The 24099-nt window shown below is 42.3% G+C and overlaps 1 protein-coding gene across 3 annotated transcripts in view; it reads right to left on the bottom strand.

Annotated features, from left to right (window-relative positions):
- FGD4 (FYVE, RhoGEF and PH domain containing 4) overlaps positions 1 to 24099 on the bottom strand; it is a 104332-nt gene that overhangs the window by 21208 nt on the left and 59025 nt on the right. For all 3 annotated transcript variants that reach the window (XM_030960028.1, XM_030960029.1, XM_030960030.1), the window contains exons 2-4: positions 20271 to 20435; positions 12911 to 13082; positions 4845 to 5322 (exon numbers count right to left, since the gene is read on the bottom strand). In XM_030960028.1, the coding sequence (XP_030815888.1) occupies positions 4845 to 5322; positions 12911 to 13002 (570 nt within the window). In that variant the 5' untranslated portion in view covers positions 13003 to 13082; positions 20271 to 20435. The remainder of the gene's footprint in view (positions 1 to 4844; positions 5323 to 12910; positions 13083 to 20270; positions 20436 to 24099) is intronic.

Here is a 24099-nt window from a genome sequence, read left to right as displayed (position 1 = left end):
ATTCCACAAAATATATTTCTGGTTCTTCTGCTGAACAGAAACTTAAAACATTCATTGAATTTTCAGTATTAAACTAAATATGTTAGAATATGTAATTGTAAGTTGCTGGGCAAAATTACTCCAGAACAAACAATGAAAGGACAACCTTCTACAATGTCAAAACATTAGGGAAATGCCTCAGGCTTGCAAGTGTCAGGCTCAACAAACTGACACTTCCATTACAAGGTTCTTTCTCCAGATCTAGTGATAGTCTGTTCACATTTAACGACATCAGAGTCTTTCTGAAATAAATGGCAGTATTATCACAGTGCTTATGAGAAACTGGTAATTGCTAGACAAACCATAAAAATTCTTCATAAAAAAAATAAAGAGGAGAGCTTGAGAGAGTGGTTTCTGATTTCAAACTGCACACTACTTCCCACAAGGCTATGCTAAACATTTGCAAGTACCTTTACAAAAATTGTGTAAAGAATATTGAATATTAAAATACAGTCATATTTAAAGCAGTTCAGTGCATTTTCCCCCATTTTGGTATTCAATAAGTATTCCAAATTTCAGCGTATTTCAGTTCTAATCTGCAGTGTTCACAGTTGCACTGCTACACGGCAAACCTCCTCCCTAAAAACAGCCTTTCAATAGTGACTTCAAAGCTGTTCATTAAATCTGTTTAAATCAGCATAGCAACCACAGTAACCTGCAGAACAGTGTTTTAAGTGCTGTCAAGAGACATTGCAGGGAGCTGGAGGATTAGCTATTACAGCTACAGCTTGCTGCTTAGTGCAGCCATTTACAAAAGATCTCACATGTGGACTTGAGGCACAAAACCATGGAGGTTACTGGTTCCTCAGTCATTTTAGGGGTTTTTTCTCACCCCAGAACCCCACTTTCTCCCTGCAGCAGTGCTATAGAAGCAATCCATAGTTTTTAGAAGATTACTTGAACTAATTAAGAGAGGGAAAATCATGCATAACAAACGCAAAAAAAATCCCATAAAACAAAGTGAGCCCAGATTTCCACTCCTCTCAGTATCAACCTTAGACATTATCTTAATTCTTGAACCTGCACCTCCTTTCTACATCAATTGCATGACCTGACAGAGAGATCTTCTGTGTGGGGGAAAGATGCACATCACAGATAAGTTGTATTTTAATCACTGTGGCGTGTTCTATTCCAGCACAAGAACACCCACCTACAGGGTCAGATCAGTGCAAAATAACAGAAAACTCCACTACTGCTTTTCTTTCAGCACGTCCTCAGTGGGGAAGCAGGGGATATTGTTGAGGGGAACTTCAGGGAACAATTATTTCAAGGAACATTTTAAACTTCTGTGACAATCTATAACACATGGCAGCTCAATGTATAAAACTAAGCAGAAATGGCTACTGTGCTATATAGAGAACATTTACATTACACAGGTACATTTAATCCCTGGAGCAAAATATCAGCAGTGTGAGAGACCAAGAGTTGCATCAGCAGGGACTGCAAACCTGAATCTCTACTCCAATGCTTACAGTAAATTTGTCAGCTGGATCTAGTTCTTTAGTACAAGGCTGCTAATCCCTAGAATAATTATATTACTATGTATGCTTAAGAAATTAAAATAAGTGATTTTGAACTCTGAAATTAAGAAGAGGTGTGAAAAATGCTGGTGAAAGTATGAAGCTTCTTATTATCCAAACCAAACAAGAGCCATCTCCTGTCAAGAAAACTGTACCTGCCAACATGACAGTGATGCGTATGATTCACTCGTACTCAGGCATAGCCCTTGCCCCGAGGGATTTGAAGGAATATATTAAACAACATAGGCTGAGAGAAGTAGAGTATGAACAAATAAAATTTAAATTACACTGTGCTTGTTTCTGGCACAGCAACCTAGAAAGCAGGAAGATTCTGGTATCCCTAAAGTAGTGACTGTTCACAAGAAGATTTATGCATCTATATTGGTTGCTGAAGACAGACACCTTTGTTCCCTGTATTATTCCTAAAGACCAAAAACTGTAGTATCAAGAAGCTGGTAGAATCTCTCAAGTCTTTCAACAGCAAAACATTTCTTGGCAGAGAATTAACTTTGCAAAACCAAAAATTTTACCCTAGTTAAACTGAAACATCACCCCACATTTAGAAATCCAGTATCCACACCAGGTTTTTGCATCTGAAACATCAGAGCCCCCAGCATTATCATTAAAAGAAGACATCATATAAGGACTTTATTTAAAGATGTTCAGTGGATTCTTCCCCATCTGTGGCAAGCGGACAGTCTATATCCCTGTTTCCTACCAGTCTCAGAGCAAACACTGACACATTTGTCCTCTTGTCCTCAGTGAGCTGCAGCAGCAGATTCCCCACAAGATGTTATTCAGGAAGTTAATTGATTGAGATGTTCTTGTGCTATTCAGCCTCTGCAGTTTACACAAACCAATTTTTATGCCAGGAGGTGTTTCTGCTGCAAGGCAGGAAAGTTTTAACTTTTAATTGTCTTTTTGCTTGTTATGATTGTGTTTCATTACCTTCAAACTATTCAGTAAATAAGTGAAATAAAGAATACTCTACTCTGGCTGTTTGGGGAAATTGTTTCAGATCACTGCCAAATATAATAAGTTTTGCTTAACTTTTTCCAGAACCTGCAATAATCTGTCTTTAGTCACATCTACAGTGATTGAGGGGAGAGGGAGGGGAATAATTGTAAGAGCAACACTATTTCAAAACAAGCCTTCTTTTCCAAGTCCAAAAAATAATTTCTGCACTGGTTTTGCACTAGTTGCCAATTTAATTCACCCCTTCCAGCTGTGGATTTAGGATTACTTCTACTGTACATGTACACATTTCCAAAGAGAGAGAGCACCACTTTCTGCTCTTTCCTGAATTAAGAAATATGACATGCAAGAGAAGATACTTTGTACCCATATCAAAATACATGTATCTGACTCAAAGTTTGACTATGACTCACATGCATCTGCTCCTTTTGCTTTTATTCAACTGTACTTACATTTTTAATCAAAAGGGCAGGAGAGCGCTGTTATCCTGTGTGGAGCAACTTCACCTGGACTGCATCCCAGTTTTAATATTCTATAATGACTAAGTAGGCATTTAGCAAAATCACAGATTGTCTAATGCTCTTAATTCTTACCAGCGTGTGCTTGAACACAGAAACTGCTTAAAGCTCTACCAGAACTCTCCTGTTGCTCATCATTCTTCTCCTAATCCAGACAGCGTGGCAGCAGCTATTTAGACCACCACAGGGCTGATTTCCGTCTCCAGGTTGCATTAATCTAAACTAAATCAGTGTTTGATTCTGTAAAGGGCGGCAGACACACTTCTTAACCCCACCAGAACTAAAGGGGAAGTCCTTGCTGCACAAGGTATCTCAGGAAGGGTTGCTGTGACCCAGCTCAGTTTTACAGATTCAGTTCTGCGTCAGTGCAAGCTTGAAAGGCATCCTGCATGGGTATGTCCTGGTTTTGTACCCTTCAAGCACCGATGAACAATATATACATCTAGTTACAGTCACATTACACCTCACAAGCTGACTCAGTGTCAATTTAAGACAAATCATATGCGCTGGTCCCAGCAGCTCAAAGACAGGTTTTAATGAGATTGCTGCCATTAGCATTTGCCCAGTTCCTTCCTGAACTTTAAAACACAACTGCTTCCCTTTTCAGCTTTTTTCTTGAAAATGCTCCCAGCACCTTACTGCGTGACTTGGATTCAAGCTTAACATTGTTGCTCACTGGGAATTCAGCACTTTATAGGCACAGAGAGGGGAAACAGGCATTACCTAACAGGAGACAGAAACATTAAGACAGGTGTGGTAGGCCAAAAGTGCCTTGGACTGTACCTAGGCTTATGCTTAGGTGGGGATCATAACATTCATTACTGGAAAAAAAACATTACAGAAAAAAACCAACCCCTAAAAAAAAAAGAATAAAACCACACAATCCATCACTTTCTTATCATTACCCAGGATATTTCATCCACCTGTCCCACTCACAGAATTTACCTCCAGGCATGTGACCCCCAGCAAACCAAACTCAAGGGCTGCAGTGAGCTGCTGCACGTGCACACCTGAGCAGCAGTGAGGAGCTTTTCCAGCATCAGCTTTTTGGCTCTGTGGTGAAGAGGAGAAGCTCCCCTTGCCAAACAGGGGACGGCTGGACCAGAACAGTCAATCACATTTACTGCTTTGGTACAAGGAGGCAAACTCACAAGTAAACTTTCATAAGTGAAAAATATGCACTATTTTTCAGCAATTAATTTCCCAAGACAAATTTCCTTCCACCCACTTACTTCACTTAAGCATTTAAAATCTCCCTCACAAGGGAGCTCAAATTCATCATAAGTTGTCCTTGCTAAAAAGTCATGTATTTAGTATACCCTGAACATTGCATCTATCTGATCACTAGCAGACTGCCACTGCCTTTCCAGCTTTGACTTGACAACTACATCCAAGTTAGGGATTCACACAACTCTTTTGCCTGAAGCTCTGTCATTACAGTTTAGTGCACATGGCATTTTATTTCATGTACACCACTAACATGTGTCCCTTTTAGGCTAGCACAGCTGAAGCATGGTGCTAAACAGGCACACATATTTGAATTACACATTTTTCAAACCTCAGATAACTAATGGGGAAAGAGCCAAGAGGATGAGGAGAAGAGCAAAGGAGGGGAGAGTATGGGAAAAGGCAAGCAAGATTTTTTTCTCATCTTCTTTCAGAGGGAAAATAACCAAAATATTTTCAATTTCTGACCTGCTCTTGGAAGCCTATTTTTGTAAATCAAAACCTAGAGAAAATACAAAAAGTAGTGATAGTGATATATCCGGAATGAAAGCATTTCTTTCTTTACCTTTATTTCTACAGGTTGATCTTGTTTACTGCTTTCCTCAGCCGGCTCCTCCTTGACATCACCATCAATTCCTAGAGTTTCGTTTTCGGGTGGGAGCAGCGCATCACTGCTGGGAGTCCTGTGGCAGCTGTTGAGCATCTGCTCCTCACAGGCAGCCACACTTGGCAGGGACTCTCTGCGAGTGCTCTCTCCTTCCCCGTTTGTCAAGCTGCTGTCCATGGCACCGTCCGGGGCAGGGGTGGACGCGGCCGAGCCGCGCTCTGGCGATCGCCGCTCCTCTTCCTCCTGCGCCGCCACGCCGTTGGCCGTGGGCAGCTGTGCAACCTGAGTTCTGTCAGTGTTACTGGTTCCCTGTGTCTGTAGTGAGTGCTGAGAGGGGAGTTTTGGCTGAGGTGATGGTGTGGACCCATATCTTCCTTGAGATTTAGTGATGTGGAGAACGGAGGGATCTTTCTTGAAATCGCTAGGGTTCAGTGAGCTAAAAAGACCAAGCAAACAAAGCATTGATGAGAGGAGAGTTAAATATGGACTTATAGAAAATCCTGGTATATGAAATAGGAGAGTTACACCACATAATCAATTTCTCCCAAAAAGTCTTCTTCTTCCTGTGTTAATATTAGGAATTCTGAGACCTGAAATGCATTAAAACACTTACAAACAAGCTTCTCTTACCAGAAACCCAGACCTCTGCCCATTTTGAGCCATTGCATCCCTATGTGTCTCGAATCCAATGTGTATGGGAGATTTATATTGGATATTAGGAAAAAATTCTCCACTGAAAGAGTCATCAGGCATTGGAACATGTGGAGGTGTTCACAGGGGTCAGGATGAGGGAAGAGACGAGAATGTTGACTCCACGTTTCAGAAGGCTTTATTTATTATTTTATGATATATATTATATTAAAAATATACTAAAAGAATAGAAGAAAGTACTTCATCAGAAGGCTGGCTAAGAATAGAAAAAGAATGATAACAAAGGCTTGTGACTGACCAAGACAGTCCAGACAGCTGGACTGTGATTGGCCATTAATTAGAAACAACCACATGAAACCAATCACAGATCCACCTGTTGCATTCCACAGCAGCAGACAATCATTGTTTACATTTTGTTCCTGAGGCCTCTCAGCTTCTTGGGAGAAAAAATCCTAAGGAAAGGATTTTTCAGGAAATATCATGGCTACAGGAACAGGGTGTCCAGGGAAGACTTTGAGCCACCATCCGTGGAGATGTTTAAAAGATGCGAAGATGTGGCACTTGAGGACGTGGTTTAGTGGTTTGGCAGTGCTGGGTTAACAGTTGGATTAAGTCATCTTTTGCAACCTAAACTTTTCTATTCTTAGCTCCATGAAAGAGAGCAGGAAACCAAGAAACTGGTAGAAGAAGCAACTTGCCCAAAGTGTCCCAGAAGGTTATTGGCAGAAATGGAGCAAGGCTTGTGGTTTCCCAAGTCCTAGTCCACTGCTTAAACTAATAAATAGCCCATTCCCTAACAGCTCTTTTATTATTAAAAATTAATCAAACAAAATCAATTAAGAACATATAGCATCCCTTTCCTTAGTTCAGAATATTACATGAGGACCGTTACATTTTAATCTCATTTCTTTTCCAGTTTCCCTAGTTAGTAATGTCCTTTTTTCATGCTGCATCTTTTCTAAAAATCTTTTTCCTCCACAATTTGTGTCTGCTTTAAACATATTATCTCTTGTTCCCGACTGTCCTCTAACTATTCCTGGTATGGACTTCCATCTTCTGGAAGGATGAAAACTGCTTACAAACTGTACTTTTACTCCTTATTTATAGGATACTTTACACAAATGTCGCAAACATATTCTGCACTTTTGTGCACACAGATCAAAAATAACTTACACTAGCTTTATCTTCTTCCATCACATAACAAAAAAAAAGTTTAAATCACTTTTTTTTAGTTATGTAAATGTCGTCGGTTGGACACAAGGTTTTCGGGGTGAAGGAAGAGACGAGATGGGCTCCATGATCAGAAGGCTTGATTTATTATGTTATGATATATATATATATATATATATATTATATTATAACTATACTAAAAGAAAAGAAAAGGAGAGTTTCCAGAAGCTGCTAGCTACCTAAGAATAGAAAGTAAAGAATGATAACACACAAGCTGGCCTTGACAGACTCCGCAAGCCAGCTCTGCTGTGACTGGTCACCGAACCAAAACTTCCCCAGGAGACCAATCACAGACCCACCTGTTGCATTCCACAGCAGCAGACAATCTATTGTTTACATCTTGTTTCTGGGGCCTCAGCCTCCCAGAAGGAAAAAATCCTAAAGAAAGGATTTTAGTGAAAAGGATGTCTACGACATGTCACCCTTTTAATTTAATTAAATTAAAAAGAAAAATGTTTGTAACTTTCTCTGCTGGGCTCATGCAGAAGAAAGAACAAACACCTGACAGATTTGTGCTCCTGTGGAATGAACAGGGAATTTCTTCACCTATAAAACATAAAATACTATGATACCACTAAAACAACCTTACAATATAAAAAAATGCAAAAACAATGCAAAACAAAGTCCAAGTCCCAACAGCTGAGTTTCAGGAAAAAGTCCATGGACTGAAGATGTTCTTCTTTGCCATATCTGAAAGTCTCTTTTGGTCCTGAAACAGACTTGCTGCAGAGAATCCATCAATAGTTATCAAACAGTTCCAAACAATTTTTTAAAAAGTTTCTAAAATGTCTTAGACACAGCCCTTTATTGAACAACTTGGGCTGAAGCTAGGTTTTGGCCCTTCAATGCTTTTTGAGCTGCTGCTGCAGGTATTTCAACCCTTTTTTTTTTTTTTTTTTTTTAAAACAGCAAGCAGCAGAGGGGCCTGAGAGAGACCCTGGGGGGCCAGGCCCCTCAGGCAAGCTCTGCATTAACACAGGCCAGCACCCTGCTGCCAGTTTGGCAGAAGGGGTGACCAAAGGCCTCCATTCCCTAAAACCACCGACACATGCCAGCAGTGAGGGAATAGAAGCACCCCCGAGAAATTCCATCTCGCGTTTGGGAACATTTGTTCCCCAAAGCAAACGAGCCATGATGGCTTTCCGTTGTCCCTCCTGCTTCTGCCATGCAGATGCAGAGGGTGTTGTTCTCATTTGCCCCCTCGCATCACCCCCATCCTCTCTGGACTGGGGACCGGAGGCAGAACTTTCGAGATCCACCCCCCAGCTCGCCACTGGAGAGAGCGAGGGGTGGCAGAGATCTGCGCCCCCAAGGGGAAAAAACCGACCAAACACCCCTTTGGGCTGCAGACCAAAGGCAGACCCTTTGGGACCCACCGCCCCTCGCCACTGGGGCGCACGAGGGGCGGCAGAGATGACAATTTCCAAGGAAGGACCCCAAACCCCCCAAAAACGCTAATTTTGAAGGCAGGGATCTTGGCTACACCAGCATTCAGCTGACGAGCAACACCTGCTCCACGGAAAGGGAGGCTGAAGCCCTCTTCCCTTGTCCCAGCTCCTCCCGCAGGGACAGCCCTGGGACAGCCCGAAAAACTCGGGGTGGGAGCCACGCTGGGTGCAGGGGACGGGGCCTCCGAAGGTGCCAGAACCTCTGGGGCGGGCAGCTCTGAAGGCGGTCCCGCGGGCCCATCGCCGCACTCGGCATCATCCTGGACTGGAACCGGGTCGGCGGGAGGCGGCGGGGCTGCTGGGGGGTCTGGTTCAGCCGCAGAAGGTGGTGGGGCCGGCCCGGGAGGGGCCGGAGGGGGCGGCAGGGGCGGTGAGTCGCTCTTCTCAGGTGCAACCTCCGACCTCGGCACTGCGGGCAAAAGCGTAACCGCTGGAGACTCTGGGGCCGGCGGGAGCCCGTCCCCCGGCGGGACGGAAGCAGCCGCGGTCTGCAAAAACGGCGAAGCCGGCCCGGGAGGCAGAGGAGGAGGCGGCGGGGCCGGCCCGGGAGGGGCCGGGGGCGGGGGGGGCGGTGAGTCGCTCTTCTCAGGTGGAACCTCCGACCTCGGCGCTGCGGGCAAAAGCGGGCCGCTGGAGGCTCTGGGGGCGGCGGGAGCTCGTGCCCCACCGGGGACGGAAGCAGCCGCCCGCGTCTCTGTCGTCACCAAGCAACGCCGGGGCCACGGGGGCGGAGCCATGGCCGGTGCCGCGGCCAGCGCTGCCGCCACCGGGGCCGCGCGGGGGCACCTGCCTCGCGGGCGCCCGGCTGGGGCGGAGTGTACGGTACCGGCTGCAGCGGGCCGGTAGCGCTGGCTGCCCCGCGGTGCCGGCTGGGGCGGAGTGTACAGGACCGGCTGTAGCGGGGCCGGCAGCGCTGGCTGCCCCTGCGGCGCCGGCTGGGGCGGAGTGTACGGAACCGGCTGCAGCGGGGCCGGCAGCGCTGGCTGCCCCCTCTGAGAGCGGCGGGGGGAGGGAGAAGGTGGCCCCATCTGCGCATGCGCCGAAGACGGAGGAAAACAACCTGCAGCTCCAGGCGAAACTTCGCCCCCCCCGCTGGGACGGGGGGGCTGGGAAGCAGCCGTTTGTCCCCCTCCGAAGGGTCGTCCCCCGTGAGTCGGGGGGAATGGCGCCTGCCCCCTCGCTTCCGCGATCCAGGGAAAGGCAGCTGCTTTTCGTTTCAAAACCGGGAACAGTGCCATGAAGACGGGATAAAGGCGAGGAACGCGGGAAGTCCGACCCCAAACAGCTTGGCAAACAAACTCCATGCATTCCCATACATACGAATCCAATGCATATAGAACATTAGTAAAAAATCCAAAGAACTTTGCCCATCGAAAAAAGTCATATAAATCTTTTTTCAACAGGAGAATTCCATCCTCCTCACCCCATTTTTGCCAGAGGGAAATAAGCCTCTCCTCTGACGGAGAGAGATGGACCTCTGTTTCAGTGGGAAAATTCGTCCACTTTTCCAGCCACCACCATTGCAGGGCAGCATCTTCAGGAAGGGAAAACCTAATAGTACCTTCTGAGAGAGTCCAGCACTCTCTGGCCAGCTCCTGTTCGAGGCTGAAAGGCTCTCTGGGCATCTTCCTGGAGGCTTCAAAAGGTCCTTTTTGTGGTCAGTCTTGCTGTGAACTCTGTCCAAATCTGGATCTTCGGTTCTTCAGCTCCTGGCTAAATCCACTTCTGTGGTCACCTGTGAGATGACCATCAATGCCAAATATTCGGGGTTTACCCAAATGCAGCAATGCTCCTCTGGAGTCTCACCAAGTGATAAATGTCCTCAGAAACACGAGGGGTCACCAATTGTCGTCAGTTGGACACAAGGTTTTCGGGGTGAAGGAAGAGACGAGATGGGCTCCATGATCAGAAGGCTTGATTTATTATGTTATGATATAATATATATATATATATATTATATTATAACTATACTAAAAGAAAAGAAAAGGAGAGTTTCCAGAAGCTGCTAGCTACCTAAGAATAGAAAGTAAAGAATGATAACACACAAGCTGGCCTTGACAGACTCCGCAAGCCAGCTCTGCTGTGACTGGTCACCGAACCAAAACTTCCCCAGGAGACCAATCACAGACCCACCTGTTGCATTCCACAGCAGCAGACAATCTATTGTTTACATCTTGTTTCTGGGGCCTCAGCCTCCCAGAAGGAAAAAATCCTAAAGAAAGGATTTTAGTGAAAAGGATGTCTACGACATGTAAAGACTATACATAACTAAAAATAACTATATTTTTAATTAAAAATATATAGTTATTAAAAATAACTATATTTTTTTTATTAAATAAACTTAACTCCAGGATAAAATTAATACATGTTTTTCAGTTGCCTGCACAAAGAGGTTTAATTAACTTTCTGACATGCCTACATGCTTGTGGGCTGTACAGACTAATGAAAATAATTATTATAGTTGACAATCACAGTTTGAAGTTCATGAACATGCTACCTAACCATTTCAAGATCCTTAATTAAATTGAAGTTCAGTTTCACAGAAGACATATTTTGTGGGTTGAGCTCATTCAAAAAACAAGGAATTACCTCCACTGCCAAAGCAGGATAATCCAGAACCCAGCATGCTAATCATGAAAGTTTCTCATAAGCAGAGATCATAGACTTGAGTAGAATTTAGTCATTGGACAGGTATTACTGGTGTACCTAATGAATGATGCTGCCAAAAAACAACTCAGTTTCCCATAGTCCACAAAATGTCCCTACTTGTAAAGGTCTATCAACAAGAAAGTTTTATTTCTTTAATAATAGTTTCCTTTGATTGCATAATATGGAAGAAGTTCCTGCACAGCACAGCAGGCAGGTCCAGGAGGAAGAAATGTAAGGCTCAGTGGTGCAGGGCACAACGAACCTTAAGAGTTTTCTTTCAGAAAAGATTTTTTTTTCCTATGGATACTGCACTGTTTAAAAGCTGGGTGATGCTTTGGAGGAAGACTAGAAAACAGAGTGATAGCAGATTAGAGACTGGTGCTAAAAGAATTCACAGGACCTCCAGTGCTGCAGTAATCTTGTTTTCCCATCTCTGAGAACCTGTCATCACCAAGTGCAAGTCTCTGCCTAATGACAGAAGTTTCTTGCAGATGGAGCTCTGAAATTATTTCTATTCCGATGGACAAACCTACTTTTGCAATGCTCAGCTGCTTCCATATAAAGGATTAAATTTCACCCATCTTGAGAGGAAATTCTTTCAATGAAAGCCTTTTTTACTCTGGCTCCACAGCAGGTCATGCATTCATGTACTCTGTTGTACATCATTCATGCACTCCCACAGGGGGCATCCCTTCTGAGATCCAAGGGATTTCGTGTCCCAAGGGAACATGAAAAAAACACATCCAAACCTTGCAATGCACAACTGTCACTGGACAGTTTCTTGAGCTGTTCCTCTGTCATGGGCCTTCTGGAAAGTCACTCTCTGTACAGAGCAGATGTATTTGAAATTTCTGTTTCAGAGCTTATAATGCCTCTTCTTAGAGATGCATCATGTGCATCTAATTAAAGTCACCCAAGAAGCACCATTTTGTGAAAGCAGTGTTGGCTGTTGTTCTTTTTTCCCCAAAGTTTCAAATGTTTCCCATAAAGTACAGAATTGAAACTCAAGAACAATGAGCTTTTCCACCAAAATCACAAAGTACTACAAAGCAAGCCATTTAGGGAATGTATGCCATACCACTACAAATAATTTGTAGAGTTCACCCTCTTCACATGAACAATTGAAGAAGTTAAGACAGTATGAAATTAAAACCAGTATTTCAGGTTTTTCTATTTGCTCATAAAAGTATTTTTTTCTCCTTCAAGAAAAAAAGTATTTAATATTAGCTTCAATATTAAACTTATTTCAAATTGCTGACATTTTTCAGGTTGTTTTTAAAATACAGCAGGTTTATTTTTTTTTCTTTTAAAGGAAAATTAGGAATAATGAAAAAGCCTTATGAAAATGCACACCTTGTTAAGCCAAATATACAACTGGCTCCCACTATTTCAAAACACATGCAGTTTTGCCATCAAGTCCTTTAGCAGGGATAGGACTGAGCTCTACCACAGTACCAATGTTCTTCCTCACCGTGATGCCTCAGGTTTTAGCTTTTATATTTTTCAGATTCTGTACTGTTTTGTTGTGTAGTTCTGAGCTTCATATTAGGGGATGGTAAGCTCTCTTCACAGATAGACTGATAGACAAAATAATTCCTTCTCTAGCTGGGGACCAAGGACAAATGATCCAAAATTCAGGCCCCAGAGAATAAACAATGTGGCCTGAAGAGGCAAACAAGGAGGATGGGACTTTATAAGCTGAAGCTGTAATTGGACAATTAACTCCAATATGCAAATGGCCCAGAACTTATAGAAGCGTGAGACCCTGTGACTTGACTGTCCACTTTGTGACCATTTTGGGTTCATCTTGGGTGTAGCCCTGGCTGGGCTCTTGTGCTGCCCAAGGTAGATCCATTGAGGCCTTCTAATAAATCCCTACTTTATTCTTTAACTCCATCTAGCCTCTCTAATAAATCCCTACTTTTTTCTTTAACTCTGCCTAGCCTCTGTTCTAGGTCAGCCTTCACAAGGCATCAACAGCTTCAAGTTCCAACAATCCCCACACAACAAGCAGAGTTAAAAACCAATTCAAATTCTATCACATACCTGCCTCCCTCAAAACGGTTGATGAGATCTGACACTTTACTGGACTTTTCCTTTGTGACACTAGAAACAGCAGCAGGTGTATCTTCCTCCATTCTTGGTTTCTGATTTATTAAAGCTTTATGCCTAGGGGTTTGGTATGTTGCCTTCTGCAGATGAATTGGCTTTGGAGGCACTGCAAAGAACAACAACAACAAAAATCAATCACTCGTATTTCTTTGAGTTTCTAGAGTACAGAATCATAGAATGGTTTATGTTGGAAGGGATCTTAAAGATCATCTAGTCCAAACCCCCTGCCATGGGCAGGAACACTTTCTGCAAGACCAGGTTACTCTCACAAATGAGATTTTTGCATAAAGAACTCATGGCATCAGTGAAAAAGAGATACTCTTGGCTTTATTTAACCTTAAAGCTGCTTTACAAATACAGGGACTTCATATAGTTCTTCATGCACTGTTTAGTATTAGGGATCTTGTTCTATTTCTTGACTAAAAGCTGAACCATATGCTACTTTAACAAGCTAGAAAATTAGGGAGTTTTCTTGTTTTCTTTCTGTGTGTTTGTTTTCATAGTGTACTGTAGGAAATACATACGAGAAGTTTATGATTACAGATTTTGTAATAAAAAAGAATTAAGCAGAAAGGAAAGAGAAAGGAAATTGCTGCCCCAAAACTCTGGTGCTCTCATTCTTTACCTTATCCCTTGTGACCTCAATAATTATCAGTAGAAAAGGTATTTGCTTTCAGCTTTAAAATTCCCTTATTCACTGAACCTTTGTCTAATTATACTGCTGAAATCCTTCCCCCCTGAAAACACTTTTTTTTATTCTTGCTTTTTCCCCATCCTTACCAGAAGTCCTTCTAATTAGGTTGTTGATGATCAGCCACTGCTCAATACAGCAGTGACTAGAACACAAAAGACAAGGTGACACATGAAGAAACTGAAGTCACAGCACTAAAATCTTTAAGCAACCATGCAGCATTTGTGGGCAACAAAAGCACATCACAGACTGGGCCCAAATGCATTCCACCTTTGAGCAATGAATGTCCAACTCCATCAAAAGGAGAGACTCAATGGAAAAGGACCTTAATTCCTGAGAACACTTGCTCATTCCCACACACATCCCCAAAACATACAAAGTGAAAGGGAGCAGTGAAAGCATTTGACATGAAATTGGAAAAAATTATTGAAAGGCAGGCATAAATTGGCAGGAGTAGGCAATATCCTGCCAGTGGAACCAGTGCCCCAGGGGCTCAGGCACTGCTCCACAGGCGCCACATTCCAGTGGGACACAGGCACTGGCCCTTCTGCAACTATAAAACCTGTCAGTGAGCAAGGGAAGGGAAAGATGACTTGAACTGGCTTTTTTTACCACGCTTGTGGTAGGGACAAAAGCTCCAGTACAGGATACACAATAGGTGGATGTGGAAAAGCCATGTTCCTTGCATTGGTGATGCTAGAATATCTTCCTAACTTACCCTGGAAAACCCATGCACCACAGGAATGATCTTAAATCCCATCAAGTGACATTTGAAAGGGATGTTGAAAAAATTATTTCAAATAAGTAATCATAGATGGTGATAAACTTGAAGAAACTTGCAATTAAGGGCAATTTTTCATTTCTTCCCTTCATTTAATTTATAGGTAATACAGGAGGTAATGTTTGTCTGTGTTTCCAACAAGCTAATTGCAGTTTAATGGGATTCCAGTGATCACTACAGTCTGAAAAGTACCATGAGAGATTCTGTACAGAAATAAATTTGCCATAAAAAGCTTTAGAGTTCAATCACATCAACTGCAAAGGCTGATAGATGAAATAATCAAAGGGAGAAGGAAGGCAATCACTGTAGGTCAGATGCTTTTACTGCGCATATGTGCACCCTCAGTCCTCGGGCTTTATATTTATTAACACATGCAAAAGAAGCAAGGCTGGGAAAGGATGCAGTAATGCTACCCTTTTGAAATAGTTATTTGCAACCCTGAAACAAGTAGATTGTTAAATTGTGCAACTGCTTCAGAGTGTGAAGTGACTGCAGTCCTTCCTGAGAAGCCCCATGCAGCTGCTGGGCTGCAGCTGCAGTGCAGTGGAACAGCTTTCCCCAAATTCCCTCTTCCCAGGGAGCTCGGGCAAGGCCTGGCAGAATGAGGCCAGCGAGCATCCCATAATTGTCCAAGCACTGAATAGCTCCCTGTGCTGACAAAGCCATGGGACAGCTGAGACAAGGAGACACCAGCAGGCTGGGGAAAAGCAGGATGCATCATTGATCACAAGCACTGCCATCCCCTCGGGGGGGAGCTGGACAACAAAGGGGACACGGAGCGGATTTGCTGACCAGCACCACAGCCATTTGTAGGAACATTTCTTGCTCTTGCAATGGACTCTGTATAACCCCCAGTCCTTGGAGTTCTCTTATGCAATGGACTCGTACAGCTCTCCAATTCTTCTGTACATCTCATGAAATGTTAATATCCTCAGAAGGATATAGTAAAACTACTAAACTTGAGGGAATTAATGTCTACTGATAAAGCAGAAGGAATTAGTTGGTAGCTATTTTTATACTGGATCCTCTGGGACAAAAATCAAATTCTAGGACATTTTGTTGAAGTGTCACAAACTTTTGCAGCTGAAAAACCACAGCTAAGCAGCATTTACGCATGGCAAACAATGAGGAACCTCTTGTCAAACTGGACAACCCCCATATACTGAAAATCACTTTAATGTCTTCAGAAGACAACCACAAACCAAGCAGCCAGTTCACTTAGGCAAAATATTTTATTCCTTACTCCCTATCAGCACCTAGCAGACTGCATTTCCCCTACCAGCTGCTGCTGTAGCTACTATATTGTTCAGAAATAGTGCTGTGGAGAAAGAATAGTCACAAGATCAATGGAAAGAAAAGAATCAGTAGTGTAAAAAAATAAAGCAATCCACAACCCTCAAACCTTCCTGTAAGGTCAGCCTTGTTAACAGGGATTATGGAAAGCAAATTCTATTAATTCTCTCCTCAATGTACTTCTGTAGTGTTTTGTTTTAATCAGATTATTTTTCAGTGTGCGCAGAGCAAGGATCTTAGGGGGAAAAAAAGAGAAAAGACTGCCCTATTGTAGTAACCTGCATAATACGGAGCTCTGTTTGAGTGTATAAATACTCTTGCCTCTGTACTGCAGACTTTTGAGCTCATTAGGAGATATGAACTGCTTATTCTGCCCAAAAAAAACCTCTTCCATATACTGAGGTAGCATATACTGTACACTGCTAGCCAAAATCAAGATTTATGCTGCAGTGCCTGGCTGTGCATTCAACTTTGCATATATACCTAAGGAAATGTCAGGTAATGGCTCAAAAGGTACAACCACCTTTGCAGACTCCGAAGCAAAGGTAATTAATTTCTTGTCTTAGAAAGTATAATGTGTTCAATGGTTAAAAATGCTGCTATGCCTTAACTCAATAAAAATGAAGTTAAAAGTTCCTGTGGTAAGCAACTGCAGCTCTCCTGGCTGAGTCATCCATCATCACCAGAAATATCAAATGAGCACTGCTGAATAGATGCCAAAGATTTATACTCTTAAGAACAATATGAAGTAACCAGTAACCTAAACACAGCAGAAAGAGAGAAAAAAATCATCTTCTCTTTGAGATGTGTGTTTCCACGTTTTTGGTTCACGCCACAAGAAGAATCTTTCAGTAGTAAGTCAAGAGAGAAAACCAATAATAATCAGATGTTTTTTGTTCTCTCATTTGTCTTCTTCACAGAGATAATTTGGGGATTTGTTAGTTTTGTTGAAAAAAGAGACTTTGTAGCAGGTTTCTTAAAGGACCACCAAGACTGGAGAAGCCTACCTAGGAACAGCTGCCAGTTTTAGTTCAATTCACCTTTCACTGTACAAGTTTCATTTGCGAGTGAAGTAGAGTCTATATCTCACACCTTTAAGAGCTTTTTTAAGCCCAGACCACTATCAACTTTTAACCATAGACTATATAATAACTGAAAAAGGAATGCAGGGTTCATGCTACACAGCAGATAGGCAGCTAAAATTGACTGCCAAAGTTTAAATGTTGAAACTGTTGCGTCCTAATCATTTCACAGTAGCACAAACCAGGCCAACTTTTGGAGTGGAAATTCACTTCCAACCCAAACAAAAATGCCTCTTCAGCCTCAGCAGGAGATTCATAAGTACTCCTAGGCTCTCATTAGAAAAATTTAAATGAGCAACTGATGCACAGTCTTGAGCTGACAAGGCACTTCACTGCTTTCAAGTGTTGGCATTTCCACATATTTTGCATCCTACAATAAGACTGCCTGGTACAGACAGCAGTTTCAGTGCCCAGTATTTAGCAATTTGACATCATTAAAGAACTGATGCAAGAGGATCAATGAGCAAGGAATAGACGAAACTAGGAGGAAAAAAGTCAATTTTTACATGTCACTCTACATGAACTCTGCTATTGCAAGGTACCCAAATATTTGTAGGTAGGGGCAAATTTCAAATTATTTAACAATTTTCTTCCTCTCTTGTGGATTCATATGTGGTAGCATATTTTGCTATTTCCACTGACTGCCTCCAGTGTGGATTAGTCCACTGTATCAGGGAATGTACTGCATTGAGGCAAAGGCAAAGCAGCACATCTCACAGCTGGTACAGACACACAGACTGTGACTGCTTTGCTCTGCAGTCCTGATTTCTTTGCTCAACTCCCTCATCACCATTTCAGCCAGTTTCAGGCTTTGCTCCAAACTAGTTCCAAAGATTTTCCTGAATCAAACTCTGCTCCAGACAGAAATCTGACACATGAATTGCTGACTTCTTCATGGAAGGAATTACTGGGGAACAAAAATTGATAGAAGAAATTATTGAAGAACAAAAATTCTGCTATTACTGACAGTGTATCAAAGAGGATTTTTACTCCTTGAAATGCCAGGGGGCAAAAATTAAAATGAAAATAAAGAGTTTTATATTGGATTGTGTGCAGAAATTTATTCACTTGACCTAGCTACCCTGAGTGAACTGTTTCCAAATACTTAAACTACTTCTGAGAGACCAAGTACAGACAAAAGTACAGGGTTCACTTGAAGTGCAAGATTTTGAACATTTTTCCTCAATGTTAAAGCTCTATTTCCCTTAATAAAGCAAATATTACTGAAAATGGCTGTACCACAGCTACAACACAACCTCAAAGTCACGTTTGTATCTCTCATTTTAATTATTTTGGTAGGTTAGATGAAGGTCATTTTGCAGTTAGTTCCTCCACAACCAAATACACTGTCATTCACAATTCAGGTCTGTCATCTTGTTTCCTCTCACTATTAAAGGCCACTTAGCATTTGCATGACTAGAATAATCATATGGAAAAATGTTTCTTGCTGCTATAAACCAAAAACATCTTTGCACCTCTGCATGAAATCTCTTTAAAAAAAATAGTGGCCACTTTTAAACCAATAAACCAGAGCAGCCTAGTTTGCTTAGAACATTTGGTCTCCCAGATGCCTCTCTCACTAATTCTGGTTTCTTTTGCTTCAATTCAATAAAAAGCCAAACAAAAGATATAGTATTAAACTTCCATCTGATGCACATGCTTAATATTAATAAATGGAGAGTGAGCCATGAACAAAGGAGACACAAAATACTATTTACAACAGTATTATTGAATTTCATCTACACAGCTGCATTTCTTAAACTACAACACTATTCCTGGCTGTGGCACATTTTGGACTACACAATATTGACACACAAAAGGAAACATGGCTAGAAAAGAGCAACAACAGCTGTGTAACTTGAATGAATGGGGTCTAATAATATAAAACTCCTAATTTATCTAATAGCTAAAATTTTATAATAAGTGTGTTGGCTTTGTTTTTGAAAGGCTTTAAATCTTTTTATTGATAGCACATTTCTATTTATCCATTAATTACTTCTAAAATATTTTTCTTACGAAGAACACATGTTCCCTTTGCTGCAGAGAATTAATTCCAGAGACCTAGGAAATTGTGCAGAAAGGCTCCTCAGATAAGTAATGACTGGCAAAAACATCTTAGTTTAGTTAACAATACTGGCAAATGTTCTGTAAAAACAAATTACACACACAAAAAAAAGGGGCTTTATTTTGCTCTCATTCTCCTGAAGTAAGCAAAATTTACTTGACATCTCTAAAAATTTCTTCCTGCCCTTAACTCTAAGACCAACTCAGGACTGATGCAAAATTCTTCAAGGCGCATTTTCCCATTGAGTGATACAGATATTTTTGGCTCCACTGCATGATGACTCTGTGTGATTCTAGCTCCTGTACTTGATTTAGATGTGCTCTACTACTGGGTTTGTATGACCAGGTTTTGGTAGCTGGGGCAGGGGGACTACAAGAGCAGCTTCTGTGAGAAGATTCCAGAAGCTTCCGCCATGTCCAACAGAGCCAATACCAGCCAGCTCCAGGAGGGACCCACCACTGGCCAAGGCTGAGCCATGAGACAAGGGAGTAACACCTTGTGATAACACATTTGGGAGGGGAAAAAAGTTATTGTACAGAGATGATTGTGCTCAGAGAAGAGAGGAGTGACAATATGTGGGAGGAACAACTTTGCTGACACCAAGGTCAGTGCAGAAGGGAGGGCAGGAGGTGCTCCAGGTGCTGGAGCTGGGATTCCCCCACAGCCCATGGTGAGGCAGCTGTGCCCCTGCAGCCCATGGAGGTCCATGAGGTTGCAGAGGAGACCCATGGTGGAGCATGTGGATGCCTGAGAGGAGGCTGTGAGCCCATGGGAAGCCCACACTGGAGCAGGCTCCAGGCAGGGACTTGCAGACTCAGAAAGACAGAAGCCCACTCTGGAGCAGGTTTTCTGGCTGGGTTTGTGACCCTGTGGGGGATCCATGCTGGAGCAGGCTGTGCCTGAAGGGCTGCACCCTCCACTCATGCTGGAGCAGCTCATGGAGAACTGTAGCACACAGAAGGACACAGGCTGGAAAAGCTCATGGAATGAGCAATGTGTACATTACTGTCAGCTTTGGGTGCACAGACATGAAGTTCCCACCTTTCCACATACTCCTGCAGGAAGGCTCCTCTCAATCTCTTTTAGAACACCCTAAATATCTTCCCACTACCCCTGCCTTGAAGCCAGACTGTCAAACACCTCAGTTTAAAACAGTTTCCAAACCTCCCAGCTCAAACACAGCAACACTTTTGAAAATAAGCCAGAAATTACAGAATCACAAGGCATTTACAGAATGTTTGTATTTCAGCAGCAAGCTTGTGCCCCACAGTTTTCTCTCTTTCACAAGGTGCTGCTGAAATACAATACCTCTCAAGGTGCTCTGCTGCTCTCAGAAGTCTGAGAGAACAACTTCCCTAACAAAAATATTGGAGAGCACTTACCTTGTGGCTTTGGACTTGCAGCTGAGCGTGGGGACTGTTTGAGTGGCACACTTCCATTTATTCCCTGAGCCGCTTCGTAGCGTACATTCTGCTCCACAAGCCTGGCTGTGGCACCCGCTGCACAAGCTCTGGACAGTATCAAGGGCTTCGGACAGATGCTGCTGCCTAGAAAATAAATACACACAAGTATTTATATAGAAAATAACTAAAAGCATAAATACACACAAAAGTAAGAAACAGGATTGAGTGTAGGCTAGAATTACAACAAGAACATTTATTAGAGTGCTAACTCTCTACAGAGAATATTAAAATATTTAAGAGCATCTCATCCTAAAAACACTCTTTGCCTTTCATTGAAATTTGTTCTGTTGTTTAAACCTGGAAGGGTTGGATATGAAGAATATATTTCCACCATGACTAGCCTAAGCTCTTCTATAGGAACATGACAATATCCAACAGACATTTTTCCCATTTGAATTGTTGCTTGTTCAACAGAACTGGACCAGCTTGTTCAAAAGGACCAGCATTTTTGTTCATCTATTCTATTTCTGTATTCAAAATGTGTACAAAATGCTATATATTCAGAACTTATTTAATTACTTGATGGAAGGATCTGAAAATCAGCTAAACTAATTGTGTCTTTTTTGGTAGGAAAGGGACCTATTATAAGTATTAAAAAAAAAAAAAGCCCAGCACAAATCCAGAAAGAAATTCTTTCTTAGCAGAATGGAATTTATTCTCATTCACAGGATAAATATGCTGATATTGATAAGAAATGTGGAAGAAGATATAAAATAAAACATATTCAAACAATGGAAACTGTAAAACTGCAATAAAAGCACTTATTAGAACATGATTGCAGAAGCCAAAACCATGCACTCTAGTTTTGCAGCTTAAAAGCAATTGGATCTCCAAATACAATGAAAACCCTGAAAGAATAGCATGAAGGACTTTGAGATGTCACTTAGGTCAACATTCATTTACCTCTGAATCAAAAAACTCCAGAACATTTTTGTGGGAGAAGCAAGGAAAAGGAGGAAAGCTCATTTATCATTTATTGCAGTGTTGTCATAATTATTTTCATTAAAAAAAAATTAGGGTAGCGTTTCTGCACCTCTGTTTACTGTTGTTGTTTATCACCCTTTCCATTTGCTTGCCTTTGCTGGGTTTTTCTTTGCATGTTTCCATAAAAAGCAAATCCAAAACCCACTCAACCATTTCTTAAGGTGATCTTCCTACATCTTCTAAACAACAACTGGTCTGCAGAGTTTGGACCCTCTGGTCCCATCCAACTTCTTCTCCCACTGCAAATTCCACCCACCCCTAGCTACAGGCAAGCCTGATCTTAGAACAGCAATGGAAAGGGACGCTACAACTACTGTTCTATGCTGCTTAATGACTCTTCAGCATTTTCTGGATTCTGACAATACTTTCAAGGATTTATTCTTTATTTCCTGGAAGCCTATTTTTCCTGCTGGGCACTGAGGTAGCCTTGCACCCAGAGCTGCCCCTACCAACAGAGATTTCTGCAGAGGTCCATGGTCAGATCAACAATCCCTGCTACCAAAGCCCCAGTACTCGGTGATAACGCATGCACAACACCCACAGCAGCAGCACAGCATCTTCCCCTCTTCTACTTCATCCAGGCAGCAAGGGATCTCCCCAGAGCATAAAGGTGGCTGTTCCAGAGCGATGAGGATAATCTAACAAGGCCTCCACTCTACAGAATCAAGATCTCAGATGCCTGCAATCACAGAGGTTCCTTGGTTCTGTTTCCTGTGGTGTCACTCCCATCCACAAAAAGTTGTGTTGTACTACAGCAGAGAGAGCTCTGTCCCACAGAATTCCACGAAGCCCAACAAGGCACTTCAAGTGCCATATCCGTCTCTCCTGGGGGTGGGAGTTCTGAAAGCTCTTAGAAAGACCAAGCTCATGGTACAGGGTGTTGGACCAGCAAGTTTTCCTAGTCTCCATCTAAGAGCCGACAGGCTGGATTTCCCTCTCATACAGAATCCCATAAAAATACTGCTACAAATGAAGCAGTTTGCACTCTAAATGGGCAATTCTAAATTCAGAAACAAATTAAGGAATAACTCCTGTGGGATCAGTCGGTTGCACAAATTGGGTAGGCAATTGCACACAATTTATAAATCTATATTCAGATCAGTTATAAGTTTGCAGTGAGGGTCAAAGTGTGAAGGCTTAGACTTTTCTGAAAACTAATTGGTTTGCAGATTTGTCAGCCAACATGCTGCAAAATCCACAGCTCTGAGTGCAGCTCAGTAAGGGGCATTGCTGTGTCAACTGCTCAGGCCAAGGCTAAAAATCTCCATCAAAATATTACCTTATTTATTATAAGGATTGCCTCAGAAAATGAGGTTCTGCTATGGCCAGAATAGGAACTTGCTTTGCACGCACATCTTTATCAAGGCGTTCACACCTGTTGAAGGTTATCACTCACAATCACATAACGCCCAGCCAAATAGAACTGCTGCTTAGAATAGAGCTGCTCTGTGGTCAGCCACGGTCCCCCCTCCCTGTCACCTTCTGCTCCAGCTTCTGCTTCTGGCTACTCCTTCCCCTGGGCCAGCACCAGCCCTTTTTGCACTGCACTGTGAGATGGGCAGCAGAAATGGGGCAGGTGGAAGCTGGAGTGCGTTTTGGGTGGGTTTGACCTCACAGCAGCCCCAACACTGCTGCTTGCACAAGGGAGCAGCTGGGAATATGGCTGGAAGGGGACAGAACCGCTCTCTCAGCAGCAGCAGCCCTTCCTTAGACCTGCCTGATAAGATCATTTCAGTACAACCCCAGTTCCTCAAGCAGCTGTTCGGACTTTCATTTTACTTGATTTACACATGCACACGCACAGCCTTAATACAAAGTCCAGCAAAACCAGCAACACTGAAAAAAAATCTTTAATGCAAAAATAGTAGGTGGCCTTAAGAACCAATTTTGTTGTCAGCATCACATGGTCACCACTAGATTGGCAAATATCAGTTGCATTCAGTGGGCAAAAGCCATTTTGTAAAGCTTGTCCACTGTAAGACAGAACGGAAACACAAACAACAGAAAAGAGTGCTTCTCTAGAATGGGATTTTTGCAACTGCTTACAGGAAACAAAAGCTACAAGAAGTGTTCTGATTCAAGATGTGCTCTGTCTTCACACCAACAACCCAGCACAAGGGGCTGTGGGGAAAGAGAGCGACTTGAAATTTGTGATTGTTGTACAAGCCATTAAAAAAATCCTCCTTCCACTGTGGGACCCATGTTTGCTCGAGATGGACATGCTGCAGACATTTAACCCATATTTCAAACTAGTGATTTTGTTAATTGTGTCACATCCTTGAGCTATGTAAAGCTGGAATGGTAAAAGGCAACAAATCTAGCCACAGCATATTTCTATACAAAACTGAAAATTCTATGGGCAAAGTACATCCTTTAAGACCTGTGGAAATCTGAACTCGAGCTTCTAGGCAATGATGATGAACAATATATGAACAATGATGAACAACAGCACCTTCCAGGTGATGCAGACAATAAAACTGTGGCAGAAACACAAACTCATGGTGAAAATTCCTGTATCTAGTGTATTGTAATATATTAATATATTAATATAAATATAATATTAACGAATATAGTTATATTTAATGTATTTATAAAACAAATATATATTTATTTTAATTATAGTAATATATTAATATATTAATAAAATCAAGTGTATTGTAATATATTAATACATTTTGTCATAACAAAAATCCAAAACGTGCAATATTCAGCCCAAATAATTGCTCCACAACCAGCAGCATGCATTTCAGTAGGGCTGCTCAGT

The sequence above is a fragment of the Camarhynchus parvulus genome, chromosome 1A, assembly GCF_901933205.1.
Source record: "Camarhynchus parvulus chromosome 1A, STF_HiC, whole genome shotgun sequence".
In the NCBI taxonomy this organism is placed as follows: Eukaryota; Metazoa; Chordata; class Aves; order Passeriformes; family Thraupidae; genus Camarhynchus; species Camarhynchus parvulus.
This window is presented reverse-complemented; position numbering and strand designations above follow the sequence as displayed.